The 24,499-nt window shown below is 38.4% G+C and overlaps 1 protein-coding gene across 1 annotated transcript in view; it reads left to right on the forward strand.

The window, feature by feature from the left end:
* sntg1 (syntrophin, gamma 1) overlaps positions 1–24,499 on the forward strand; it is a 43,853-nt gene that overhangs the window by 1,776 nt on the left and 17,578 nt on the right. Inside the window, exons 2-12 of the mRNA XM_059344758.1 lie at positions 10,241–10,462; positions 11,108–11,157; positions 13,591–13,725; positions 16,740–16,796; positions 17,004–17,061; positions 17,151–17,194; positions 18,052–18,093; positions 18,384–18,486; positions 20,073–20,155; positions 20,465–20,595; positions 22,409–22,538. Coding sequence (XP_059200741.1) covers positions 11,131–11,157; positions 13,591–13,725; positions 16,740–16,796; positions 17,004–17,061; positions 17,151–17,194; positions 18,052–18,093; positions 18,384–18,486; positions 20,073–20,155; positions 20,465–20,595; positions 22,409–22,538 — 810 coding nt within the window. The 5' untranslated portion in view covers positions 10,241–10,462; positions 11,108–11,130. The remainder of the gene's footprint in view (positions 1–10,240; positions 10,463–11,107; positions 11,158–13,590; positions 13,726–16,739; positions 16,797–17,003; positions 17,062–17,150; positions 17,195–18,051; positions 18,094–18,383; positions 18,487–20,072; positions 20,156–20,464; positions 20,596–22,408; positions 22,539–24,499) is intronic.

Here is a 24,499-nt window from a genome sequence, read left to right on the forward strand (position 1 = left end):
GGCAACATCGATCATGATCTGGAAACAATGTCTACACTGCACAACAAAGAGTTCCTCAACACTTTATCTTCCCTACTTAAGTAATCAATAATCTGCTGTTTCTCTTGCAGCTGAATCCCATCAGGACGTTTAAGAATCCGGACTTCTTAAACGTCTTGAAACATACTATTGGGATATGTTGCCCTAAGGCATTACTGTAAGCAGTGAATGTACACATCGGCATCAATTATGTATGTTAACACATTCAGAGTGGTGTTTTACTCCCCGAGCATCACCCAGCAGCTTGATATGTAGCAGTTGTTCTGAATATTCAAGGGTTACACTTTCAGTGCTCAGAGTGGGGCATGAATTCATTTTTTTTAATGTCATGTGGCTTTATTCACTGACCTATTTTGATTATGAAAAGGAGTGCTGTGCTGAAGATGATGCACTGAAAAACTTGACAAGGCTTGCAAAAGAAATAGAAAAGGAGCACTGAGTTTAAGGGAAGAAAAAGGTAGCAACCAGAACATGATTGTGCAGATTTATGTAAAGAAAAAAGTCTCTAAAAAAGGAGCGATGCTATAACATTTTCCTGCAGCGATTGTTCTATCTAAAGGGCAGCTGGGAGAGCCTACAGTATGTCACCATAAGGCTGGACATCTTCATTACAATCTTGCCCCAGAGCCCACAGCAGAGAAGGAAATGCATCACACCTGATGTTTTTGTGGGGCTTTTATAGCAACTGTTCGGTCGCTCATCCATACAGACTGCTCCAGATGTTGAATTCACAGAGGAGAAGCCATATGTTTTTTTATTGTGACGTGATGTATGAGCAGCACAAATAAAAGAAACTGTATATATCTTTCTCGGAGAGTACAGGAAAGAAATACAAGGGTCTGTGCCACAGAGTCAGTGACTGTCATGCAACAAGAACACCATTAGTCTGTCTTAGTGGCGACTGATGGCTAATGAAGCGAATGCACACCAAAGTCTCATGGCGGGGAAGACAGAAGACACAACTCTCATTTATATGCGCCTCATATACCAGCCCATCTGATTTAGAGGTTCAGGACTGCAACACAGACCAATGCACTGAAAGCTACACGTAAGTGATAACTGCCCTAAGTAAAGCAATAAGGCCTGAGATTACACATAATGATTTATTGTACTGGCACGCTACTTAACATACAAGTCACAAATCCGCCTCAGAGACAACATCTTTACCTCCAACACTGCTGCATTTCTGCCCATTCCTTAATGCTTTGCAACATGTAAGTAGCCCAGGCCGGACAATTTTAGGTCACATTTGATTAATGTGGGGAGTCTGCTTATTCGTTAAGCACTGCTGCTTTGACGGCACGCTACGGAGGCAGCTCAGCCCTGATGGAAGCCAGTCGTCTTGTACACTGTAAACTACATTATTGTGTTTCCTTGGAACATTTGCAATTCATTCAACCTGTGAATAGTAAAAGAGCCCCGAGCAGCAATTAACCCACTTCACAATTTTTGCTTATGACAGCAGAACAGACTGAATGGCTGTCATAGTTTCGGTTTACTTTTACCGGTTGTGAACACGCAAGCATGTGTTACGATTCAACAAATCCATGATTCGAATAGAGTTTTTAATGTCAGTATTCAGTTTAATTGTTCATTTAAATTTTTTAAAAAATTTCCTCACCAGATGGTTTGTTACACAGAACCATCTGAGAAGCATCATTGGAAACAAAAAGGGGCAGGCACTTTCAAAAACTACTCGACAGGTGAATGGATGAACCATCTGTCTATCACCGTCATACACTGTCCATGTCAATGCTAGTCTGGAAGAATAGCAAAAGCATCTTTTCCATCAAGAAAAGCCTTCACTGATTTTTCTTGCCCTTCTTCCACTTAAGAAATTCTCTCCAGTTAGACTGATGTAACCGATGCTATTGCAGCAGCTACGCTGACCTCTTCCAAAGCCGCCGTTGTTGTATTCGTCTCTCTGTGTAGTCACACTCACTGTAGCTGCCAGTAGCTCCTCACAGGGTGCTGATTGGTCAAACCACTGATGCCAAACAAGTTGGATTTGGTGATAATCAATTTAATTTTATAATCGTTTTATAAAGTTATTTAATCCAAGCATAGATGCTGTATGTTTTCTGATTTCAGTTTTAGACTCTTGTTCCTGTTTGATGTGCATTTTTCACTACTTTCTCATATTTAATAGACTAAATTAGGGCTGCATCATGTAGAAAAAAAAATTCTAATTGCAATTATTTTGACTGATATTGCGAGCGTGATAGGATTTACGTCATTGTATTGGAGAGAATGATTATTCTTGCATCATGAATTGCATCTCAATTTCAAAGTTGTTTTCCCCAGTTCTACAGAATATGATTTTCAGGCCCAAACGTCTCTGCAGCACCCCAATACTGAATTGAAAATGGTATTTTGAATGATTAAGTGATTCAATTAATCAAAGTAATAATCAACAGAAAAATCAATGAAAATCTTCATGCAGTAAATAGTGATTACGTCAGTTAATAATGCAAACTCTCCAGGAAAAAAGTAAACATATGATCTAAATGAGTTGCTAACTGCTGCTTTTATCTAATAAAATGTACTTCTATTTAATTGTCATGATCCACAGAACTTAATTTATATCCCTAAGATAGTCATTTGTTTCATGTCGCAGTTTGAATTCATAAATAATTTGCCCGACCAATTGAGAGACAGTTCTATATTTCCCCACTTTATATTTAGCAAGTGAGCAGATGTGTCCCTTGACTGTGTAGCTTCATTTCGATGTAGCCTAGCCTTCAGCAATGTGCTGAGCTTTTTAATCCTTTCATGTACTCTACACACAGCATGGTGCCATTTCCAGGCCCCGGAGACTTCCCCTGCAGGGCTGTTCAGGGCTTATAGGTTAAAATACATAATGGCTATATATTTATACATATAAAGTACAATTAAAAGAGAATTATGGTATTCAATGTAGTATAAAGGCTGCATGTTCATTTGTTGAGCCTAATTAAGACCCTCATGTAAGATAACATGCATGACTTGCCCAATCCATTTATCCACAGGCGCTGCTCCATTATATCACATATTAAAGAAAAAAAAAGAGATTACAATCCAATTATGAGGTCGTCAGTATCAAACATGCTGCAGGACCAGCGTCCTCTGGCTGTTCATATCCTACGTATGTCTATTTCTGCTCCAGCGATATAACAGGCAACCAGTTTGTGAGATGATTTTCGCTGATTTAAGTTGGCACCCACCTGATATCTGGTGGCTCCCTGTTGCCAAAGAACATACATCATAGTCAGGAAGGTCAAGAGCTCAGTCTATAAATGTGTCCATCACTAATTTACTCCTCTGCCTATCATTCATGAGCATCTGGCCTGGAGAGAGCCACTCCGCCGGCTGCCGGTGCTCAGGTATTGATTGACTTACGAGGTAATGAAAGACTTATTTTTTGACAAATGCTCCAAAAGAATTGAAAACAAGATGAGATACTCGTTTTATCTTCCTTGAATGATCCATCTTGAACTTAATATGAAAGAAAAGAAGGAGGAGTAGCACCTCTGAACAGGCCCTTTTTACAAGATGTGCTCTGTTCATACAAGGCTGTTCAAACAGCTGCCTCTTTGCACAGGAGTGAGACTGACGGTTGACTTTATTAATGTGTCAGGAATTGTCAGGTGAAGAGGAACCTGCACAAAAAACAAGTTTACTCTCTATAATTTTGACTAAAGCCATGTAGGATTGAAATTAATATTTAACAGACAATTCTTCAAAAAGAAGCTCCAAACATTGCCTGGTACCAGCCAAGTGGCAACCTCTGGACCTGGAAAGTAAAGCTAACGCAGAAGTGCCTTAAATTTGCATTATTTTAAATGGCCAGCAGGGGGCGACTCCACTGGTTGCACAAAGAGAGAAGAGGTTTATGAGAAAGTAACCATACTTCTCACTTGATTTAACATTTTGGAAAAACATTTTCTATTTGGGTTTATGTTTTCAACCCCTAATTTCATGTCTTCTTAAATACAGCATGCTCTTCATTTAGTAAAATATGGTCCTGTTTAGAGTAAAATAGTCGATAAAGCAGGGTATGCTTTAGGGATTGACAGGTAGCTACCAAGGTGCACTGTGTATTTTCATCCTAGAAATTGGACCCTTTCACATCGGGTTCCCTTCATCAAAGTTAATTTTGGTCACTTTAAGTGTCTTGTTTGGTGTTCGGTTGGACCAAAACACACTCAAATGAGTTGGCTGATCATTTTGAATAATGATTTTCCCTTGCTAACCAAGCTAGTTAGAGTAAGCTGATAACTAAGAGTACTTCTGACTTCCGATCCGTTCTGTGCATGTGCACAGGGGTTGTAAAAAGAGATGGCCACGACAAAAAAATGCTGGTCTCAAACCAATGGCTGATGTCAAAATGTCTATTTTTTTTTTTACACATTCTCTGGTTCCAGCTTCTTAAATGCTTCCTTTTGAAGTCCGTGTGAGGAAGAGGTCAGGCTGGATGGATGCGTCAAACCCCATCTTTCACCCATCAGACCACTAAAACCAAAAGTCATCACTGACTCATTTTAACCTACGTCTGTCAATTTAAGTTACCTAACAAACATACATTAATCCAAATAAAGATCTTTTAGGAGACAGCATCGTCCATTTTTTATATATCTTCTAGACTAAATGATTAAACGAGAAAATAAGAGGTGGAATAATCAATAATGAAAATAATTATTATCATCTATCTGTATATATATCTATAATAATTAAACCTAGAAAGATAGCAAAAAATCTCTGATTCCAGCAACTAAAATATTAATATTTTCAGTTTTACTTCTGTGGTAATAAATGTACTGTCTTTCAATTGTTTTGGAGTAACGGTCAGAAAATCATGTACATGCCACCTTGGGAACTGGGAATTTGTGAACAGTTTTAATTACTTTCTGACATTTCATAGATCAAACCCTGAGCTGATTATCATAGAAAATCATCAGCAGATGAATCAATTATGAAAGAAATTGTTATCCGCTGCCCTAAAACTAAGTGAGGAATCGTGAAATGATAAATTTTCTCTCCATGTCTCTCATTTCTCAGTGAATTAGGCATATTTCACACTCAGAGGAATAAAATCAAAACATATCACTGGACTTGCACTTAGAAAACTCCACTAAGGCTAACATTTCTTTCTCTTTTCTTACAGAAATTCAACAGCACTCAGTTTCTTTTCAAAATAAGCATAAAGAAACTAAAGTAATAACAAGAAAAATAAAATAAAAAAACATATTCAGCTGTTAGACGAAGAGCACAAACCAACCAACTTGGTTCTGTAACCTTGAAAGAAAATAATTCAAACAACTCAGCATCTTTCCTCCAGAATTGGATACATTCACAAGCCCTTATAACTTAATGTATGAAAGAAAAGAAGCTCAAACATATTAAAAAATATGCCCATAAGGTTGCCTCTCTGGAGTTCATTTCTTGGAATTTAGAAAATGATCAGGGAAAAACTTAAAGGGGCTGAAAATGGCATTCAGAACATTCATCTAGCAGTAAACAAGTATTTGCTTTGTACAGCTACAGAGGAGTACTGGTGTCCTCAGGATGATGTCATGCTCCCTCCCTGTGAGTTTTAATCTGAATGTTTTTGTTGTGGTAGCAGCATATGTGGGAACCAAGTGTGTTTTAAAAGAGATGCCAATGAACATGTGTAAGTGTTTGCATTTGATGAATTGGCAATAAGAATCAAATTGAAGCCAACCATGCTCAGAAACTGAACCATAGATATGCTCCTAATGTTGAAGCATTGGCATATAATACAAGTATAAGTAATCATAATTACTATTCTTTTTTTTTCTTTTTTTAAATTTGTTATAGGGCTGTGTATGGCATTTCAATATGTGTCATGATGCAGGGGTAATGATTCAATATATTGCATTTCGGGCTGGGCACTAGAACCGACGGATATATTGATGTAGGCTGATATGCAACAATATCTCCAACCTAAATGACAGAATAGGTTGTTTGTCAGTAGCATCAAAAATGAGACATATGAGCGCTTCATGGTTCACGGTACAGAGTGGAGTATTCTAAAAATAGCACAATACAATACGCGTCATTATACAGGTGCATCTCCATAAATTAGAATATTATAGAAAAGTTTATTTATGTCAGTAATGCAATTCAAAAAGTGGAAATAACACACTATATAGATACATTACACACAGAATGAAACATTTCATTTAATTTAATGTCATGTATTTAATTTCTGCTAATTATAATAATTATGGCTTTATATTTAATGAAGACCTTAAATTCAGTGTCTCAAAAAAAATGTTATATTACAAAAGACCAAATTTAAAAAGTATGTCTAATATGGAAATGTTGACCTCTGAAAAGTATGTCCATCTATCTGCAGTACTTTGTTGGGGCTATTTGACTTGAACTACTGGAAATGGACTTTTCCATGATATTCTAATGTATTGAGATTAACCTGTACATACACGTACAGTTTGCGGTTGTAAGAAAAGCTGCAGTTTTGGTGAATTTAGGCGACATAACCTCTGATCTAGGTTTAGGGCAAAAAAATCCTGATAAGGCGTTATAAAAGACAGTTTAAAAAGTAAATAATTGCACGGAAATGTCGGAAGTGAAGTAGTTACGAGGGTAATGTGACTACTGTAAGTTCCATTAAAAACATGAGGCATGGAAGCTCTGTGATTTTCACATGGGACATGAACCCCATTCTCCTGGGTGAAAGTCTGACGTTTATATATATGTATATATATGTATATATATATATATATATATATATATATATATATATATATATACATATATATATGTGTGTGAAATAAAGGACACTCTAGTGAGATCTACATTTGCATTTATCATACTACCTGTAACATCCAACATCACAGCACTACATTCTGTGCAATTTGTCTCCTACAAATTTTTGCATGAAAACTATTCGATAAGCATCAGTGTTTTTGGGTGTACCAATATCTTCTTATACCCCTAAGTCTTCGGTCATTTTTAACATTAGAGGAGGCTGGCAGCTAGAAACACAAAAGTTATGTTGACATCAACTGAGTATCCTGTGAAACTTTGTCAGGGCAATGCTGTTGATATTGAGCAGGACTCTTTTGGGATGTCATAATATTTGAGCAATGTAATATCAGCTATCATCACTTTGCAAATTAAAAAGCTGCACTCACAGGCACCATATGTTCCGGGTCGCAGAACAAGTGAACAGTACAGTAAGTGAAACCCATCTCAATTTTTCGAGCAGTAAAACCACATTTGCTGGAGCACTCTGCAGGCAGCTGCTCCACCTGCACGCACAAACGACCATTCATCATCCAGCACGGGCCGCAGCTGTCCACAGGTCTAAGAGATGGAGATGTCACGTTACAATCTCAACATCATCCTGGCAATCTAACTCGGCTCCTCTCTCTCTGTTTCCTGCCATTGTGTCAAACACAAGAGCATTATTTGAAAAACATTGCTCGGCAAATTGGTGGGACTGAAAATATCTGATGGCGAGGTGGTAAAAGGACTTGCGCTGACTCGACTTAAAAGGCACAAAAGATCCGACCTATTTAATCTGTGGATTCTTACAGAGAAATAAAAGGGGGAAGTGCAGGAGTCTGATGGGATGTACAGGAGGGCACCTGCTAAGACAAAGTGCTCGTCTCACAGCCGCAGACACATTTTTCCACTGTCCATGTGAAGATATTCATTTTAAAAACAGGTCGTTAAGTGATTTCTCTTACATCCATTATAGAGCTGGCCCCAGTCCGATGCACAGCTCTATGTTGAGAGTGTGGCGGCAAGATCGCATGTTTCACATTGAATTTCTAAAGTCAATAAAACCTCAATAATAAATCTGCACCATTCACACACAACCCTGATTCAACAGGAGCTGGGATGCCATGCAAAATGCAAACCAGAACAGAAGAACAGTTTATATTAACAAAAAACTAAAATTCTAATCATCATCTAATCAAATATCCTGCATTTATACTGTATGTAAGTGAATGTAACTTAGTATCATTGGCTAAAAATACATAGAAGAATTCCACTAATAATCAGTAATATTGCAAAATGTGCAACATATTTTTTTTTTACATATACATATGTATGAATAACTTTTACTACTATGACAATGCACTTCATACTAAACTACTATACAATACTATACTATACTACTTTATACTTCACTATGCTGATATGTGACACTCCCTATCCTCATCATATACTAGAATATATTTATATTTTGATAAATTAAAAGAGATAGCTATAAGGAATTTGGACAGGTTGGCAAAATTTTCCAAATTATGCTCCTCCTCCACACCCACTTCAGCACCACCACCACCCACCCTAAGCTCTAATATCAACACCACTATTGATGCAATTCAGACACTATTTACAGATCTGAGTGTGAACACATATTCAAATATATTATGTTGAAAGATGGAAAAGCCATTTTCTTTTCTCACCAAAGTTTTGCCTATTTTTGGAGCATTATTTAGCTCCTTCCAGATAACATATAATAACATGGCTGGTACCAAACTATGCCCTAGGTTGTCTGCTTTTATATGATACCAGCATCTGCACTCACTTTAAAACTGAGCCTGCTATAGCAGGTTTTATTTGATGCTATGCCTAACCCCTCATCTTTGCCACATTCAGCTTCGCTTGTCAACCTGCTGCTTTTTCACACTTTTCTTGGCTAGAAATTTGGCCATTGGCCTCTCTGCTCCTTTTATTTTCTTTTTCTCTCTGTACCCTTGGATTTCTTTTTTTAGCCTTTTTTTATTTTCGTTGGAGCATTTTAACTTGCATGTTGCAGTTCACTTTACATCTTTACATTAGTGGCATGTGTGTGTGTTAAGGTTACGCTACATTTGGAATATTTTCAATGTTTAACCATGTCATCAGACAGCTCCTGAGGGGGCACTGAAGCCATTATGCTCTCTTTAAAGCAACCAGACTCCATTGAAAAAAATGTTAATTTTGACGAGCTGCTGGTCTACTGCTGCCTCAATCTGTCAATTAAACGGTTAAGTTGGATTCACCAAAATTAAACATTGACACCAACCAACTACCTAATTGAGACAGGAGTAGAGCCACAACTCCTGTATTCTCTGAGGTAAAATTACTGTTTTTGGTGGCTTTGAATAGAGCATAGACATATATGATAGCTTCAATTCCCCATCAGATGGGCTGTCTGATGGAAGGGTAAAGTGGTGTAAATATTCTAAATAGGTTTTATGTGGCTATAATACAGTACGTTTTGCTGCTGTCTGCCTCCAAAAAGGTACATTGCTTCTTAGATTTTGTGCCAATGCCTGCTTCACCAAACTGGGGGTATGCATATTCAAATTTTGAAAACCCCCCACCTATTTTAAAGAAGACCAAGCTAAAAAATAAAAGTCAAGAAAAGAAACAAATATGTACTATTAAAGAGTTGCATTGCCTCAGGAAACATATTCTAATTCTTTTAGAGAGATATTAAGATAATCACGTCATATACGTAGAAGATTTCTGGTAACAATAATAATATAAACGACTCACTCTCTTCTCTGTGCCCGAACAAATACATTGAGTTTCATTAAGGCTACTGTTACTGTATAATCAGGAATCAATGATTAATGCATGAAATGTATCCTGAAATGCATATACTGTAAGTTTTTTAATCCCACAGAGCAACGATTATAGTGTTTAATGCTGCGGCTCAACGAAAAATCGGCACTGAGCCAACAATGCATACTAACGAGGAGGATTTCTCAAGGGTGTGCTATTGGAACTTAATAAACACTTTAAAAGAGTCATTTGTGCTGGGTTTACAAAAATGGAAGAATATGAGTTAATTGCATTTTGGCATTCACCAGAAGGATCCACAGGTTTTTATGAGTGAGGCATTTGAGAGGACCCTTCATCGTAGACTGAAGAATGGGATCCACATATTTTAGTTTGCTTTTAAATCTCCTTTTTTGTACCAGTTGCTTTGTTGGGGAATAAAGCTGTGAATTGCTTCTGATTCAACATCCAGCATACATGCAGTAGTTATATTGACATCACACTCATTTTTATTGCTGCCAACTTTTCAGCCGCATTCAAAGGCGTTCAATCAACAATATTCAGCTCTGTTTCTGAGCTTTATCTAGAGTCTTTGTTGCAGCTTCTCACCTGCAAGTTGGTTTAGCATGAGAATGATACCTTAACCACATCCTCCTCCTCCTCCTTGTTTCTGCAGCCTGGCCACCGATCAGGGAGTGAAACCTCACTACGCGATAGCCTCATTCTGCTCTTCAACACTCACAGCCGGCCAGGAGAGGTGACAGCGCAGCTCTCCAACCACCCAAGTCCTGACAGCCATGATTCGGGGAGGCCCTCTGCTACAGCTCAGATCAGGGATCAACTCACCGCTTGATGGCTAGATCTCACCGTACAAAGAGCTGGGGGCCTTTCTGCTGAGGTAAGTCTCCCATTCCCTCTGCAGCCATAATTCAAGTGTGAGCCATTTTTGTTCTGTACTCGTTTTGTCGAGTCAAGTGGCAGTCATGTCTGATTAAAACTGAGTGGAACTGGTTTATGTAAATGAGGCTCTGGCATAACATTTCTCCACGACTGTATACTTGTGTCTGTATAGAGCGTGTCAGCTCTTCTATAAGGTTTAAGGCATTTATTAGTAATGTCACTTTTTATTTTAAAACTGCAATAGGGCTCAGGTTTTTTCTAATTTTACTGCAGTATTTTCTCCAGTTTAATGTGCATCAGATCTGGCAACACAGCGCTGGACTCAATTTTGTAACATTTATTAGGATGCTTTGGTTCTCACCTTTGCTAATGAATGATTCATTAATGTTTAATGGTCTCCAGTTTTCTCTTGCGATTGCTCAATGGAGATTTTTTTCTCGCACAGTTAATTTGAGTTAGCAGAGGCACGTTTCAATGAAAAATCTATGTCTCTCCATTATCTGAGTACTATATGAGAAAGGCATGATTATCATTAAAATAAGCATACAATTCTAGTTCAAATCAGCTGTGTTTTTACTGCAGCAATTTGATTGTGCTGGAGCATTTTCCCCTTAAGTCTAATTCTTGTTTTTCTCCATTGCAGTATCCCTCACTGCGTAGTAGCACATGGATTTCAAGACTTCAAATGAAGAGGTTGGTGGGATTCAATTAATGCAACATTTTGACTTGAAATTGATCATGATTATAACAACCTTGGAGCCTTCAAGTGCTTGAATCACTGAAAGCCAGCGACTCGAGCAGCACATAAATCTGGAGACCTGTACTGTACATACTGTATGCAGCCTCATTCTTATACCTGCACAATTAACTGAACAAGTAAACACTTATAATAAAAACCTGATGCAAATGTTCCTTTCAGAGGGAACAACTGATTGAAGTGATTTTTAGTAGCCACTTCCTCAGTAACATGAGGAGATGGTGATGATGGACCTGCAGTTGATCCACTCTTTGTGGCTGTTTGTCAACCTGGGGCCAGCGCTGCTTCATTTATCACCAAGCTAACACTGCCAGCGATTTGCTTTCCCTTTGATTGTTTTCCTTCTCGCTCATGGTTTTCTTTCTATGCCTCCGCACCGCGACACCCATAGCCGGAGGCATTATGTCGTTGGGTTGTCTGCCGCCCCATTCCTGGGATTGTATATCTCAGGAATGCTTTCAGGGAACTTTTCAAGTATGGCACAAATGGACACACAGATGATTTGTTTAGATTTTATAGGTCAAAGGTCAAGTCATTGTCACCTCAGATCTGTGACATTGATAAATTACATTAATACAGTTTATGTTATTACTGTTAAAATATCTGTTACGTACATGACCAAGAATTTAAAGTTCAATCATTTCAGCTGGATAGAAAGTTGTAATCGGAACAAAAAACAACTTTTAAATAATCCAAATTTATAACCAGTAACTACATAAACTCCATCAGTGTAAATTAGGTAAATGCTATTAGCTGTAGTCAAATAAATTCCTTATAATCTACTCATCTCTGTTTTTATTTATTTTATTACGTGAATGGTGCTGTTTTTGGTTTATGTTAGAATAACTTGGAAATTGGAAGGGAATTTAATATTTTATGAAAATAAGTAAACCTGAAAAAATAAACCAGAAATGTATAAAGTGTTTCCAAAAATTGTTATGCAATATGCAAATCAATAAAGAATAAGTCATGTACTAAAAATTACACAGATTTCTGAGGGGGCACCCACATGAATTTTCCCAGTCTGAAACATAATTTTCCAATTATTCTGACATAATATGAATGCAGGATTAACAACAGGCTGTTTATGAGGGCCCTCCCCATGTTTTGGCCCTTGGTACTTGGTTCCACGACTTACCAGGGTTAGTCGGAGGTGTGCTTTTTTTTTTTTTTTTAACAATCTGTTTATTGGATTTTACATTTTTATAAAACAAACCAACAATACTGTTCCATACACCAATAATTGCAAGTGAGTACAACATATGGAGGTGTACATGCATGTATCGGATCAGAGACAATGAAGTGGACAATAATGGAGGGAAGAATAATTGATGAGCATACAGTAGGATCAGAGATAAGGCTAATTACGTACAATGCGAGTAGGTCAAACAGCGATCAACCACGTGAGACGCTGTCTGACCCAGCTACATACAGTGGCACTACTGCCCTCATTTTGCTCGGCTAATGACTCTCGCACACACATTACTTCAAATAATGTGAATTAATGCGCTCCTCATTTCATTTCTCACACTGCAGCTGCAGGCGGAGCCTCATTTCTTCACATTCCTCATTACAGGCGAAAGATAATATGCTCCATAAACTGACTTTGATTCAAGTTTGACCTGCAGTGGAGATACTCTGGCTAAGAATAGCAACCGTGCAACTAACCGTCTTGTTAACTGATGAGCAGCGTATCCCGGGTGACAAGGATGCTGACACTGGTGTCTTTTTTTTTCTATTAGCAGTCTTGTCAGGTGAAGGTGCTTCTTTTAGTTAGACCTTTTTAAGTCAAGGACAGGACAGACATTGCAATTAGCCTGGGAGGAGGAAGGATATGCAGAATGCAAATTTATGCGGATTAGCATGTTTTAAATGGATCATTGGAAACAGACACTGTCCCCACACTTGCTTGTATGAAGCAGAGAAATTCAAATGTGGAGGGGGAGCTTCGTTACAGCCACTTAATTTCACAGGCTCTTAATTTGCCATCATCCTCATCAGCTTTACATGTTGAACAAATGAGCTGATATCATTTTTTCTCTCAGCGTGAATGTACACAAAGAACACCACTTGATAAAAAGCTGCTTCTTAGAGGGTCTGCTCATTATTTGAAACCATAACTCGGCAGTTGTCCTGTGTTTTCTTTTATATATCTAAATGTTTGTTTATTGCTCAGTGCTGAATATGGTTATTTGTTCCAACATTAGCATTAAAAAGGAAAGTAGTGGAAAAGGAAACAGACAAAACTCTGTGTCCTAATTTCCATGTTCATCCTGCAGCGAGTATTCTCAACGACATTTCATTTCATGGCCGGTTAATTTAGTCGTGGAGGGGATGATGAATGATTTTATCTTTCTGACTGTTCGCAGACAAAGACTGGGATTTATTTGATGCAAGAAGGTAATGAGGAGCCGTTTAATATTCGACTACACTTGGCCAAAGATATTCTGACCATTCAAGAACAAGATGTCATCTGCGTGTCGGGAGAGCCTTTTTATTCAAGTGTAAGTAACCCAGTTCTCATCATCACATGCTCACATGTACAGTACAATATATGAAGGTTACAGCACAAAGACTCTGAATGTGTGAATGACGAATTGTACATAGTTAATCTGTTCCTCATGAATCAAGTGTAGCTATTAAATGGTGATTCACCTCCTGGATCGTAGAGTATAGAGTGTCATCATTAAGCCACACTTGTCATCACATCTGACAACTTTTTCTTCACATTAATACATTTACACATTCTCATAAAAAAAAAAAACCTCGGCTGATACCATTACCTCTCAAAAAGGCATTATTCATTCATTAGCTGGATGAGCCTTCAAAGATAAAAAGAAAATGTGCTTGGTTCCTCTGAAAAATGATTACTAACAAACGTGATAGTCACGCTACAGTGATACAACCTTTGCATTCACAATTTGTCGGCCTTTGCGAGCAAATAACGATTTTACTTTATGAATATAGCGTTAGATTAATGCACAGTGTCAGCAGTAAATGTACTGAAATGTCGTGACAGGTATAAAATTCCCAATTTAAATAAAATATGAAGGAGAAAAGTGCACTCAGTAGAGTTCAGATCTCCACCAGGCTTTGAGAATCTCCTGTATAACAAAACTCTGATTGATCCATCTCCACTCAGAAAGCATTTTAAAAGTTGTTTGCTTGTCCTTTAGTGGACAGATTACGAATTCAGCCTTTTGCACAATGTCATTAAGATAAAGTGAGGTTGGCATGCTTTTGACCTGTTTATTGCAATTAAATTACATCAAAAATCATTTTATTTTGTGTATTAACACTAAACCGGCAGCCATACAGAGGCCGTTCCTGGAGACTTCTTGAAATTCACTGAGCTGTTTGTACCTCCGGATGATATTATTAATCCAGACATGACATCGTTTGGTTTTCCGATGTATTCTGGACTTCCACAACAGGCACAAAGCAGCAATAGTGATTATTTTGACCGTGGCTGTTGACAGAAAGTAATATTAATGTCACCGTTGTTTACAGTGTCACATATCGCACAAGTAATAGAATAAAGACAAATCTGAGCCTGCTGTTAAACTCTCGGACGCCAAAATGAAAAGCTAAAAGTTCCTTGATACTAAGAGGGGTGCTACTGAGCCATTTTGCCACGGCCATTTGCAAGACACATATGACGCGTTTCCATTAGGTACTATTCCATCAATGAGTCGCTATGGGTGTGGCTTGGGAGAGAGGATCCGCCCAAGATCTGCCAAACTTCACCGGCTAGAGGCTCAGGTAGCGGTTCAGAAAGTACCTGCCTCAGGTAGGTACTTTCTGAACTAACTAGTCGATGCTGATTGAATTCGGTTGAAGCGGGATATGCCGTTAGTGGAACTCGACACGACCACAACATAACAGTGCCATTTTTAAAAGAAATAAGCAGAGCAGACTGAGACGAGAGAACCAGGCGTACAAACACGATGAACAGTAACACAGAAACCATCTCCTCTCCTTCCATGTTGATGTCTCGACTGTTTGGACTTGCTGTGTCGGTCTGTTGTCATGGTCAAAATTGTCGCTGAATAAGGGGGCACGGTGGCGCAGTTGGTAGAGCTCTCGCCTCACAGCTAGAAGGTCCTGGGTTCGATTCCGTTCGATTTGGAGGCGTGTCCCCAGCTCCATGTCTCCATGTCCACAGAGCTGGTCGGTGTCGGCAAAAGGGCCTTTCTGTGCGGAGTTTGCATGTTCTCCCCGTGTCCCCTGAGGGACCTCTACAGGGACCTCTCACAAAATCATGCATTAATCCTGGTCGGAGCGCCTGATGGGGGGGAGGAACCGGTGGGAATAACGTGATCCTCCCACGCGCTAGGTCCTACCGTGCCACACGTCCCACACGTCCCAATCTCCCCGTCAGGTGTCAAGAAGCAGCCTGCTAACTCTGCATGTATCAGAGGAAGCATGTGGCAGTTCGGGGCTCTCCCCAGACCGACAGGGACGAGGTAGCGCCCTATGATATATATATACATATATATAATAATGATCCTGGGTGATAAAAAAACATGGGTTACAAAATCGTGGGATAAAAAGAAATTGTCGCTGAATAATCATGTAAGTGTCGTAGAACTATTTAAGTCAGGTTCGAACTCCGTTGGTTAGCCGCTAAAAATGTACCTGTATGGGAACAGAGGCAGAGGGGAACTAACTCGTGGGTTCAGCTGCTTTCAGCTGCTTTCCAAAAAGTATTCAGTGGAAACACACCTTATAACATCAAAATTTCCACCACTCTCGACTCGTGTGCAAAGTTTCATGAGTTTTCAAGCATTAATATGCGATTATGCAGAAATAATAATAATTCCTTTGCAAAGAAAAAAAATACTTTAACAAATGTGTAGAATATCAGTGTTTTAGAATAAGAAAGATGTACAGTTTTGTGTAGGATGTGCAAAAATATTGATGCTTGGAAAAAGTTCACAGTATACAGAATATGTGCAACGTACAAGGATAACAGTTCACATTGTGTGTTAATGTAACACATAGATATAGATAACTATGCAACATGTAAACACCACCAAAACCACAAATTGTAGTTTTCATTAAACAGAGGTATAATGTTTAATTGGTGAGACATTATGTGTAAGTCAATGAGGTGGCTTTTTACTTTCTGAGAAGAGCTGTTTCCATAAGTTTCCAGTCTTTATGCTAAGCTAACTGGCTGCTTGCTCCAATACAGTGTTATCTTGTTATGTAACTCTAACCAAGACAGTGAAAGAAAAGAAAGCATGCTTGCCAAAATATCTATTATCTTATTAATATGTGTATGCAAATCGTAATCATTAATTTGCACAAACAAAAAGAGAAGTCTACTTTTGTTACTTTTAGATGTACCTTACAGAAATAAATAATGTTGTATAACTTTATTAGGTTTTTATCTTGCACCGTTTTATTTCATTATGATTACATTTGAGTTCTGGCAAAGCAACCCATCCTACTTGTTTTGTTGCAAGAACATCAGTCTGAACTCATTTCTCGGCTCTAACTGAATGTCTTCCAGGAGAGGACTGTAACGATCAGGAGGCAGACAATTGGAGGGTTTGGCCTGAGCATCAAGGTAATTTAGATCCCAGCTGATTAAGCTGCTCCTCCCAACTGCTTTAAATTAAGTCTGAACAAGTGTTATTGATCATTTTCTTGTCAAGTTGCAATAACAGCGTGAGCTGAGGGAACCGCTGAAAATTAAGTTGTTTTCGAGTGTCTTTGACTCCTTCTGTGTTTGTGAAACCTTGTTGGTCCAATGTGATTTAATTTGTCTCCTTAGGGCGGAGCAGAGCATAAAATCCCTGTTGTGATATCTAAAATATCAAAGGAACAAAAAGGTATACTGTTATATTTTTGAAAATATTTAGATCTCCTACTATTTTACACCTTCACTTTGTTTTCACTGAAGTGATTTTTTTGTTTCCAGCTGAACTCTCTGGGCTGCTTTTCATCGGAGACGGCATCCTTCAGGTAAAATGCCAAAACTCTTGTTTACACTCATCCTACTCTGCAGAATAACACATACTGTATCTTGAATAATTCATGTGCCTTGTCCACACAATTGCATCCCTATAGGTAAATGTCACATCCACAGTCTTTCATTTTCAGTGTTAGGAAGGTTGCTTTTGAAACATATTACTCTACAGATTACTGAATGTATGCCCTTAAATGTAATTTGTACATAATTTGAACATATTCCATTAAATTACTCAAATGAACTAACAAATTCTAAAAATGTAGGCATACTTTTGGAATAGGAAATTCTCTTTCTTAGACAATTTATCTGGATTAAATGTCGTGTGACATGCACAAATAAACTGTCACTCATAAAGTAAGAATGAAAATATTTTTACCTCTTTCTATGAAATGATTGTGATTAAGTGGTTCATTATTGACAGATGAAGTGTATATCTTCTCAAAACTTTCTTAATCAACCTCTTCCAAACATATCACAGTGAAAATGAAACCACAATTAACAGAGGATTGTGTGTGAAAACAAAATTATTCCAACTTTATGGGCGACAGAGTATTTTAAATACATAATCCTGTTACTTGTATTCCGTTGCTATCCTACCATATCGTCATTTGTTCCATGTGTAAGTATAAAAATCTCTCTCAGCTCATCTGATGTAGAGGAAACATTTACCATCCAACCAAAGACACTCTGTTTTCATGGTAACTGTGGATGTGACTCTCTTGTTTACAGTTTTCGGCGCAGATGCCATAACAGTTATTATGCCTGCCTCATTAATCATTTTGAAGATAGAGCTGCAGTGATGTGATGCCAGCAGTATTATTTAGGGTAACCCTGTTACTGTTGTTTTCAGATAAATGGAATAAACGTTAGAAGTTATCGCCACGAGGAAGTGGTAAGCTGTCATCTCATATCTCATATTTCCTTACACTGCAACAGCTCTTTCAGCGGCTTATCTTGTCTCACTTTAGGATTTGTATCTTTTTGACATGTAAAGCCAATTGTTTCTGTTTCATGCTTTAAAAAAATGTAACTGCAAGAAATATGTGTGTATGTCTGTGTAATTCTCTTATCTTGGTTTTACACTCTTTAGCACACCATGTTTCATCACAGCAAGCGATCGGCAGAAAACCTCACAGTTTACAGCTCCTGCAATATAAATATACTCGTGTTTTTACCTTCCAGGTCCAGGTTTTGAGAAATGCTGGTGAAGAAGTGACACTCACTGTCTCTTTCTTGAAGAAGACTCCAGCGTTTCTGAAGCTGCCCCTGTGTGAAGACTGCACATGTAAGAAACCTCTACACACTCTTTAATTAAAGTATATAATCACCATTACCACAGTGCAAAATAATTAACCAAGACTATTTATAGCTGGTATTATTTTGAGTCCAGGATTGGTTGTCTTGGTGACAATAAACTTGAGCAACAAAAAAAAAGCCACTTTAAGAATCAGAAATACAACTTCACTTTTTGGAGTGCTTGTTTTTATCTTGACGAGTGCCAAATAAAGATGCAAAAGGCTGAGCAATATTACGAATATAGCGCTGATTCCAGAAAAAGTTGGGATTTTGTCAAAGACATAAATAAAACAGAATGTGATCATTTTTTTACCCTTTGTGATATTCTTTGATTTTGGTTTGCTGAGAGAGAAAAAAGAATAATTCTTTACAATTTTTGAATCATTTGGATGCAGCTGGAGACATCTCTGACTACATACAGACACAAATTCAGGTATTTTGGTTGTATCAATGGAGATATTCCAAAGTAAAAGTCCCATATTGTACCATGAAATTGATTAATACGGTCAAATGATTTGATTTTCAGTATGGTTGTGGTCACACATGTCCTGAACTGAAATATATTGTTATCATTAATGTGTTTTATAGCACTTCAAGTATTTGGAAATGTAGGTTTTCCAAAGTGCAAATATGGGACTTTTACTTTGGAAAATAATGTAACAGCCATTGTCAGGAATTATTCATTTAATTTTATTTCCTGCAACCCCAAAATCAAAGGATAAAGACATTTCCCTCACAATTTTATGGTATTTTCCTTTTAGACAACATGTTCTATAATTCTTGTGAATGTAGTCATTTAATCTTATTATTATGTACGTTGTTTGTATAAACTCAGTGTTAGCACATTTAGAAAAACGGATGTAGTCATACTTTTATCTTTCTGCTAACTCAAACATTATAAGGAACAAAAGGAAATGATTTTTGTTATCTTGTGATAACAAGTTAATTATCTTGTTAGATAAAGGTATATAAAAACGTAAGTGCAAGCACAGCCATTACCTACTTTCCCCCCTTTTTGCGTACAAGTATAAAATTGCTCCAATAGAAACCACTAATGAATATAAACAAGAATGATTTAATGCAGACATATATTGCAGGGACTAGAAGCATCAAACTGGTGTGAGTGTATGGGTAAATCAATTATGAACTAAATATCAAGATATATATCATTTCCCATTATAGCTCAAAATATTGTGATAACATTCATGAGCCATATTGCCCATCCCCAGTCTCAAGCTTCACAAAAGATGCTAAAGACTAAACTGAATGACATTGCTCATTGTGGTGCAATTGATTGCTCTTGCATGGGAAGGCTTCAGCTCCGTCATCAGACATGAAAGCTTTCATAAAATCCTTTCATACGCTTATATAGGCCAGGTTGACTGGCCATCCAACCAGTCAACTGAATACAAATTGGCACAGCGCAGCAACCCACGCTGGAGCAGAACAAAGTAACACACTTTGTGTTTATATCTCTGATTCACTGCAGTTGGAAACATTGAAATTATTGGAGGTGGTGCTTTGAGTTTGGAGGGTTTATTGGATTTTGTGTTTGTGTCCCTGCTGCACATTCAGGCATCCCCAGTGACCAGAGTAGTGGGACCTCCTCTCCTCTGTGCGATAGCGGCCTGCACTTGAACTACCATCCTAACAACACGGTACTTTTTTTCATTAGCTCCTTCTTTGACTGACTGCTTCTATAACTGTCCCTCTGTAACAGCAGCAGCGTCCCCTCTGCCAGAGAGTTGTTTCCATGCAACTGTCAATGCTCGCAGATAACCGGGATGCTCTATCTTTATCTTTGAGGAGGTTGAATCAGCTTCCCTCTGCAGCTCGCGCTCGCTCGCTCCGGCTGCCTGTGCACCTGCAGCAACAACAGCAGCGGGACTCTTTGACATGTCATTGTTTGAAATGTGCGAGGTGGGGAAACGACAAGCTCCTCTAAATTGCGTTTCACACTTCTGCAGGACACGCTGTCCTGCTCATCCTGGCCCACGTCCCCGGGGCTCCGCTGGGAGAAGAGATGGGTGGACCTGCGTCTTATTCCTCTGCTTCACTCACGGCTGTCGCAGTACAACCCGGGCTCTGACGTCTGCAGGTGAGCTGCGGGACTTCATCTTGAAGGGTCAGGAGTGTCTGTTCTCAGCTGCAGAGCCGGTGTCTCCCTGTTAGACTCCACAGGCCTGCCGTGCTAAGATCTCTTGCTAAATGCTTAGAGGTTGGAGTGTATAACACTGCCATCCTTCAGCTGTGAAAATATTTCCTTTCTGCCATTTACTATAGTCCCTTTAACTACTATTAAATAATAAAAATGGTGCTGCAGCAGGACAGACATACTGAATAGCGAATCCTTGATGTAATAAGTCATTAAGCTGTCAATAAATACATTTTCATTTTGCTACACTGTGGATTATAGAAATGGTAATCTTGTGGATTGACTCCTAATGGACCACACTTGTGGTTTGGCATGTTTTAGCTCATTAACTGAAAATTGCAAAGACATAACTTTTTAAATCAATAGGTACTGTCGTGTACAACGGATTCACTTTATTTTATCACAGAATGAGGATCAACTTCAAATCTTTTATGACATCTTTCTTAAAGTATCTGCTTTATCTTGATAATGAAATTGTTAGTACACGCTTTTGAAAACTTGTTAATACATTTAATGCAATTTAGTGATGAACCTGCCGAGAATTATCACTTGATTTTGCACCTGCACTCGACTTAAGAGAGCTTTATAGCAAGTTTTAATTATTTTACTCTCCGCCCCACAAATTTACTGTTTGGGTTCATTTTCACTGCTCTCATAGTATCATTTTAGGTTGAAAAAAAAAGGCTTACAGAAACCCTACTGTACACAACCTCATCAGCACCAAACAGCAGACAGACACAGTTATCAACCAGCAAATGAACATAGTGGAGCATTTAGCAACTAAAAGAGCCACAGCCCCTCAGGAGTTGGAAGAGACCAAAAACAGAGCTCAAAGAGAATAGTTGACCTGCATCATAAGGAGGACAGACACACAACTACAAATTAACAATAATGTCACACTGCAACTGCTGTATGTGTAAACTTAGAATATAAAATAAGTCGATGTAGTCACTATGACATCCTAGCAATTGGCATTCCCTGGAGTTTGGCATTCCAGCCTTTCCCGTATTGTTTTTTTGGAGCCAGAAATGACCATATTTGGATGAGAGGGTGGAGCTACCTAGCTTACTTGGTCAGCAAGGTGCATCTGCAATTTAAAAATTAACCACCAACTTCTTAGAGTGTAGAGTGTTACAACATAACTTTGATGATCTAAAACCTCACTGTGAAAGAGTCACAGTTCTATGACAGAAACACACAGTGCACTGTAGTAGTATTTTACTCTATGAAATTAACATCATAATGTATTGAACACTTGGAACTAGCAGTTGAGACCATAAACTCATGAGGAAAATGTTTACTGAATTAAATAATGAATTAACCGTAGGGTAATTTTCTCATAGATTTCTATTCAAGCTGATTTATTTTTGCCCCCTGCTGGTCATTTGACAGAATGCAGGTTTACAGCACTTCCATAATGGCTTCACTGCCAAAGATAAATCAGTTATTGCAGGTGTCTAAGTAACAGTTAAACATCTTGGGGTTATGTGTGAATTTTTCAAAGAGTCTGCCCAGAGTTTTACATGCCTGAATAAGATAAAATGGGATAATGACTTTCACCACCTGGAAATAAAGTGAATTATAGAAAATTATATATTACAAGAACGTTTCCAGTCTTTGCAAGTTCTCATCTCCTATTGATATAAATGGAATATAATACCTTTATTGAAACGGTATTTTGTGGTATTTTTGCATTATGCACGGTATTATTGATTGATCACTACATAATCTTTTGTTTTTCTCTTAATTCTTTCAGGAAAAGTGCTTTCCAGGTCATAGCTGTGGACGGAGTTTGCAGTGGAGTTGTTCAGTTCCCCAAAGCTGAAGACTGCTTGGACTGGCTTCAGGCACTAGCGAGCAACATTTCCAGCCTCACCAAGCACAATGTGAGTTAAAATAATAACACTTGTTAGCTCTGCCGCCTCTCGCTGTCCCCCATGTAAACCAATAAGATGTTGGGTTGGGAGTTAATGCGAGAGACTTTCAATTTGCAGATCATCTAACGGGCCCTTTGCAAATGCCACGGCATTAAGTAGACACGTACTAATGTCTTTTCACACTATGAGTAAAGTACACACTTATTTCTCAGAGCCTGAGGTCACAATAACCGCAATTGCTCTCTTACTACTCTTACTCCCTCCCGCCAAATCCATGCTCTTATTATCTATAATTTAATATAATACGTTAGACAATAATGATAGCAAGAAGCAGCAAGAAACAAAGAAATAACATTGCTGTGTTTTATGTCTCGTTTAGAGCATATTGTTCTAGCTGTAAATAAAGGAAGCATGTTTCCAGATGGGTGATGACGCTCTGCAGGGGGTCAAAAATAAATGCTGCAAACAAGCTGCAAATCATGTGCGGTGGCTCAATCAAACCGGGACAAAAAAAGTGTCCAATTTGATCACATTTATCAGCATATTGAGGTGTATTTTCTTCCATTTTCATGTGGCAAAGTATACGTTTCATTTTGAGAGAGCATGTTAACTGTGCCGTCGTGTTGGCTCTCAAAATGACATGAATATGACATGGAGTGAGCAGCAGTGAAAAACAAGGGTCTGTAATTATCATGTGTCCACTGGCAAGGCTGTGTGTGCGTGTGTGAGTCTGCAGGGAATAATGGAGGCCTGGTTAATTGGAGTGGATGAAGAGAGGGCTGTACTAAACATAACACTGATCGCTCACTGCCAGAATGGCCTCAACAATTGGGAATGTATTTCTCTCTGTGGCCGTGGCATTACTGATGTGTGTGAGTGAGCGAGCAACCTACATGGATTTAGGGCGAACAGCTTTCTGATGTCTAATTGTAAATAAAATATGATTTTGACAGGGCTAAATCATTGCCCCCTGAATTTTTATGCTGCCGTGCATCCGTTTCATCTGATGCTCTAGATTTTACGTGTCCCGCTGCACTCAGTATTGAGCCCATCTTGATTTATAACAAACAGAGAAGCTTTGTAACAGTTCAGAATATGCCTCGAGTAATAGAAACTGAATTGAAATGTACTGTCCAAATATTTGGACCAATTATAATTTGATGCTTTGGCAACACTGTTATAGAAACGTTCATGCCAATAAAGCCCCTTTGAAATGAATTAAATTAACTTGAATTAACTTGAAACACAACAAGAAAATTCAAAAGAGATTCTGTGGCTTCAGCAACAGGACCAAGAGTCTACAGCCTTGCTGCCAGCTCTGTGAGGCTGCACAATGGATGTATTATAAGACCTGGATACAAGACCCAAAGATGGTGTCTAATCGGTCCAATAAGAATTGCTCGCCTGGCACATGCGGCAAGAGTGTTCTCAAGCTTCTGGTTGTACTTCTGCGATTGGCAACCCACTGAAAATACTTCTCCCCTCTGGCCCCGCCCACAAGTTCCTGCTCGGGCCATAGCTCAAGCACTGCTCAAGGGAAGTTTTATAAATACTGAACATCCATGGATCAAAAAATCATAAGTGAAAGTAGAGATGGACAAATGATGGCGAAGGTCTGAAGCTTGTTTCACTCCTGTGAACCGTGTGTCGTGTCAGAGCTCGTATCAAATCATCAATACCTCGTGTCTGATGACGTCTGAAGCCTCAAACATGACTGGTGCATGGTTCATTCAGTTTGACAGTTTCAAAGCTTCAAAGCTAAATGTTACTATGTTAAAAAGAATAGCTGATAAAGGGAGATGCACACTTCAAAGACACAATGACAGGTCTTAAAACATTTCCACCTGAAGTAATGATACATTTATTTAGCTAATTTATATTTCATATATGAATAACAATATCATTCTCTTCCATCACATCACATTGTGACTCATTAAAAGTTGCATAAATATCAGCCATGAGGTTTAAAA

Source organism: Centropristis striata, chromosome 11, assembly GCF_030273125.1.
Source record: "Centropristis striata isolate RG_2023a ecotype Rhode Island chromosome 11, C.striata_1.0, whole genome shotgun sequence".
Lineage (NCBI taxonomy): Eukaryota > Metazoa > Chordata > Actinopteri > Perciformes > Serranidae > Centropristis > Centropristis striata.